This window comes from Kogia breviceps, chromosome 1 (genome assembly GCF_026419965.1).
Source record: "Kogia breviceps isolate mKogBre1 chromosome 1, mKogBre1 haplotype 1, whole genome shotgun sequence".
Taxonomy (NCBI): Eukaryota; Metazoa; Chordata; class Mammalia; order Artiodactyla; family Physeteridae; genus Kogia; species Kogia breviceps.
Window position 1 is genome coordinate 143,882,829 of NC_081310.1, and position 5,418 is coordinate 143,888,246.

Here is a 5,418-nt window from a genome sequence, read left to right on the forward strand (position 1 = left end):
AGATGGCAGGGGAGCCATGGGGGGTTATGGTTTGAGAAGTAGGCAAAGAAAAATCATGTAGACCAAAGCTATATTAGGCCTCGCCTCAGTAGGCATTTTTGCTTTCTTTGGCTGTATCTACAGGAGGTTATTGCAGTAAATTATCAAGTGACTGTTCCAAGTAAAAGATGATTGTTCTGCTGAAGCCTTTCATTTCTTTTGCTCTTTTCTTCCACCTCTCCCATCTAATTTAACCAAACCCCTCAGAACCATAGCAGACATGTTCAGCTGGAAGGCACACAGCTCTAGAAAGAGAATAAGGGTACTAGAATATTTAGCAGGCCACTTCCCTGTTTGTTCCCTGAATATGCTTCTGCAAAATGCACAGCCTTGGACTGTTCCAGTCACTTTCTAATTGGCCTCCTTACCTACAGCCGATTATCCCAATAACCCGCGTCTTTCAGTCCCCAGTGTTATCTTCCTAGAACACTGATCACGTCACTCCCTGTGTGAAGGCCTCTGCAGACTGGCCAGAGTTTACAGAAGGAAGCCCCAAAGCTAAGGGTGACACAGAATGCCCTTTACAGTCTGGGCCTAATTGCCACTTACCTTTCAGCCTTATCTCTCCCTTATCTTTCTACACCAGAGGCACACACAGAATCACTTTGTTCCCTGAACAGGTTTTGGTCTTTCAGGCCTCCACACCTTTTCAGAAACTAGTGCTGCTGCTAGCAATATCCTCTTCCTGTTTTAAGATCCAAATAAAATAATCTCTCTCCAGGAAAATCTTCACTGGTCTTGCAGATACCTTTGGTCACTCTCTCCCCTCTGCTTCCTTAATATGTTGCATATAATCTTATTACAGCACTAGTATCATTGAACTATATTTATTCAGGTTTTGCAAGTGCAATTTCTAACACTCCTGTTCCCTAACTCCAACCCCAACTCCTCTCAAATCACTTTCGTTTTTCTGACTTTGGATGTAGGGTAGAGCAGGGCATCACTAAAATGTCCACTAAAGAATAAATGAAAAACGATATTATGCCCCCATGTCTGGCCCAAATGTTTAAGAGTAGAAAAGAATTATATATACATACACACACACACATACATCTATATATACAGACACATATACTATATGTATATGATTTCATAAGTGTTTTAATTTTTCCATATTAAAAAGAAACTTGTTTAAAAGAAAGTCCAAGGTAAAAGAAACAAAACACACATAAAAAAATGATGCAATTATTCCATACCAGTTTATTGTAAGTATTGTGTTTCAAAAAATTTATAGCATAAATAACCTTTCATGTCATAAAATAACTTAGTACAATTTATAATAAAACTTTGAGAATTTAACATCTCATCAAAATACAATAAAATATGGTTTTAAAATATGATTAACCCTTTCTGCTTTTTTCTTTTTTACTTGAGGGCATATAAACCAAAATTACCCAAACTACTGCCGCACATTTAAACTTTAACAAAGCATATTTGGTTTATTTAAATGTAACTCAACCATCCTAAATTAATACATAGTTTTGTTTTCCTTCCTGCATGGTTCTTTGTAATTTTTGTTCCTTTTGACTTGTATTTCTGTTTCCACACAGCTTCCTTCTTCATTTTCACCTCTTTCCATCTGCAAAGTCATCTATCTCCAGGCTCCCAGAACATGTAGTTGAACTCACTCAGCCCCTTGACATCAGTTTCTGTAATCCTTGCATCAGTGTAGGGAGTAACTGCTTGAGTAACTACAAAGGTATTTCAAAACTTCAGTGCAATTTGGTTCAGTTATTTTCATTCAGATGCCATCACCGTTCAGGGAGATTAATCACTGGAACCCACTGATCCATGTAGCGACTTTCCCGGCAAAAACAAATAAGTTGACTTAAGGCAGGATCCTTCCACTGTGATGAATGTGGATTCTGGGAACAAATTCAGAAAAAATAAATTTACTATTAAAAAAAAGTCAGCCTTTGCTACTTATTACACCATTTTTGAGGGGAAGACACTCGAACATTTTATACTTTGGCTGTGTGACATAGAGACCTGTTACAACCATAAGAAATAAAATTTCTTCTAGGTAGCTGGGTTTCCTGCAAAATCATTCAGGGTAATTCTCTACTAAGCTGTACTCTGCAAAGTCTGAGTGTAGTCTGAGTACATGAAACACACTGAGCCATATATATATGTTTTCATAATATTTACTCAGTTTTGCATGAGAGTATTATTCACAGGCTTGCCCTACCAATTTTGTACCTTGGGAGAGATCTGAATGAAACAACTGTGAGAAATACTTCCATGCTGGGCTACCAGGAGGTGAGAGCTGCATAGCAGTTAACTAGAACTGTCACCTGTTATCCTCCCAAAAGAGACAGTAGTATTTTTTCAGGAGCAGAAAAATAATTAGGCTGCCACTTAAGGAGATCAGCCAAAAAGTAGTAAAATGTAAAACAAAACGACCACATTTACCCCTGTAAACACAAGTTATCTACCTACCAAAGGTTTTTATGGGGGTGGGGGGAGCTCCATTTTAAAATATGCAAGATTGCAAAGAAAAAATTTCCACTCTATCCTCTCAATACATTTCTAGGGAATTAATAAGGTCTGTCTCCTACACCATTTCTATTTTTAGCTCTGACTGGCAGAGAATGAAGCTGACTCCTTAATGAGGGTGAGCCAGGAATTCATTTGGCTTTATCTAATCTGCCCTGCTAAAGGAATTAGTCACGGGAGGTAGTGCAGATGTAGGTAGGGAGTAGCTGGGCTGACAATGCTGACTCACAAGGATCTCTTCCGCTTCTGGCAGCCTCCAACGTGCTTAGACACGTTCCGTACCAGAGAAAATCCCAAGGATGAAACTAGCACATCTCGGCTGAAAGTCCAGCCACACTCTTTAATGGGGCAAAGGCGCCCAGCTCTTGACCCTCACCCATTCCAGATCTGGAGTCAGGCGGCTTTCAGCCGTTGAGGACTTCCTGCCAGGACTCTAACCGCGTCCTGCACGCAGTCCCCTTCTCCCTTACCGTCACCAGCACGCAGTGCAAGTCCGGGGGCTGCTCCGCGCCCTCGCTCAACGCGGGGCCCGCGTCACTCTCCAGGAGCAGGAGCTCGGCCAGCCGGCCAGGGTTGCTGACGCGCAGGATGTCGATGTCGTTCTCGCAGCAGAACGCCTGGATCAGGGTGAAGTGGATCTGCAGAGCCACGTCCCTGTCGTCGTCCTCGTCCGCTGCCAGCAGGCACAGCACCACGTTATCGGGGTCGCTGCGGGCAGGGACGGGGTTGGTGAGCCCAAAGGCAAGACCCTCCGCGTGGGCACCCGCACCCCGCGCCCACGTCCCGGGGGTCGCGCCCCGGCCCGCTTGCTCCCCTTGGGACAAGCAACCGCAGGGCAGATGGAAAGTGGCAGGAAGTGGAGCTGCTGGCCGAGGGGGGCGCCCCTGGAAGGCGACCTCTCCGGGCTGGGGCGGGAAGAGGAACCACGAGGGACACGCGAGGGCTCCACTTACACGTTGAGCAGCTTGGCCGCCTCGTACACCCCGACGGTGATGGTGCGCTGACTCAGGGCTTTGCTGAGCACTTCCTCAAGGGCATCCCCCACCTTATCCATCCTACATGCAGGCAGAGCAAGGGGATCCCTTCAGCCCGCGGCCCCCTCGTCTTGCGCCGCGACCCTCCCTCCCGAATGCACGCGCCACGGCGCATCTGGGCCTTTGCAAACCCGGGGCTCCGCGGGCTGTCACTCCCCCCGCCGTGACCCCTCGCACGCCCAGAGGCCGGGCGTCCAGTGAGAAGCCCCGAGAGTGCCACCCGCCACCCTCTCCCGGGGGCACTGCCAGTCCCCGGAGCTGGGCGAAGCCACAGGCTGCCGGCCGCAGGAGCCGCACCGGCAGGGACGGTCACTTCTGCCCTTTGCAAAGGTTCGAGGGGCTTGACCGGCGTGGGGGGCACGCTCTTTCTGTCCACGCACGCCTCTAGTGTCCCGAGGAAGAAAGGCGGGATAGGAAGTACCCTCTGCAAACTTTTAACCGCTCGCTCCCCGCAAACCTTGCACAGCCCGGCAGCACTGGGGTGCGCGCAGTGGGCAAGCAGAGTTCAGGTAGAGGCTCCGGCTGACTTACCTTTCGGTCTTCTGCTCTCCAGACGAGAATTCCTCCAAAGTCATATTGCAACTGCAGGTGCCCTACAGAGAGAGAGCGGCTTGCGGGCTGCTCCTGCTACCGCGGGCGCGCGGGTGCCTGCTTTCTGCACTCCTTCTCAGGCTCCTCCAGCGCCAGCCGCCGCCGCGCCGTCCGCCCCTCCTGCCCCCCTCGCTCGCTCGCCCGCCGGCTCTCGGCCCCCCGCCTCGCCACGGTCCACTACAGCGACGCGGCAGTTGCCTCACAGCCACTGAAGGACAAAGGCCACCCTCGCCCGAGTTATCCTGCCAACCCCCAGCCAACCACCACCCGCCTCATTTGCATGCGCGCAGCCATTGGGTTATGCAAATCAGCCTGCTCCTACAATTTGACCTCAGCTCCTGGAACCTGGCTGAGAGGAGCGGAAGAGGGAGGGGCCACGAGGAAGGCGAGCCTGGGGCGGGGGCGGGGCGGGGGCGGGGATTGGAGGGCGGGGCCCCGAGCCTACTCTCATCCTGCTAGCAGGGCGGGTAGGAGAGGAGGTCTTTGTGCGGGGAGAGGAGGGTGTCTTAGCTTGGGCTAGAGCTGGCTGCCAAGTGTTTTTCTAGTTGGTGCACATTTGTTTTTTTTTAATTGTCGTTTCATGTCTTTTGTTTTGGGGGCCTGCTATTAAAATCTATTTTCAGGGTTAATGCACCCAAGTCTAGTAATTATTAGTAAGCTGGTTACATAAAAAGAGTGTGTTCAGACCTCTGGGGCAAAGTTTCCCTCAGAAGTGTTGTTTATGTAAGTCTAGGCAAAGCTGCTTATTAGTAGTAGTATTATTTCGGTGCCCTGATGGCTGGTTTGATTTATTTTTGGAAGGTTGCAAGGGTTAGGAGCTCAAAAAAAGAAAAATCAACACATTTGTGTTTGGTGGTGGCAGGGAACCAAGTTGGAATCTCTTCCACAGAAAGCAGAAAGGCTTCCCACCTGCCCAGGGTAACTCTGGAAAACCGTGTGCACGAGGAGCTGGTTACCACATGTGTGTATCCTAGCCTTACAAGCCCAGTTCACCTTTCTCAGACAGCCTTTCCCGAAGGAGGATCCTTCTGCAGGGCACCAGCTAAGAGACAATTGTCTGACACCCACACAAGCTACACGTCTAAATTAAAAATGCTCTCAATATGCCCTCAGCTTCCTTTCATAAGGCAAGTATGTCTACCTTCCACAGGGGGCCTGTGATCTCACTGTGAATTATTGATGTTAGATGCTGAATCATGAAGTGGCAGCAATCGGACCTTTTAGTCATATGGTAAAATTTCAGCTTTGAGATAATGGC

At 48.8% G+C, this 5,418-nt stretch overlaps 1 protein-coding gene across 2 annotated transcripts; it reads right to left on the reverse strand.

Annotated features, from left to right (window-relative positions):
- Positions 1–1,216: 1,216 nt before the first annotated feature.
- Positions 1,217–4,377, reverse strand: GADD45A (growth arrest and DNA damage inducible alpha). 2 transcript variants are annotated; one of them, XM_059075928.2, is made up of 4 exons: positions 4,101–4,377; positions 3,489–3,590; positions 3,006–3,243; positions 1,217–1,904 (listed from the first exon to the last, which is right to left on the reverse strand). In XM_059075928.2, exons 1-4 carry the CDS (start codon positions 4,142–4,144, stop codon positions 1,791–1,793), a joined length of 498 nt encoding a protein of 165 aa, XP_058931911.1. In that variant the 5' UTR covers positions 4,145–4,377; the 3' UTR covers positions 1,217–1,790. The 2 variants fall into 2 exon arrangements, with proteins under 2 accessions (XP_058931911.1, XP_066862165.1); XM_067006064.1 differs by having other exon boundaries at positions 2,912–3,243; positions 4,101–4,370.
- Positions 4,378–5,418: the final 1,041 nt, after the last annotated feature.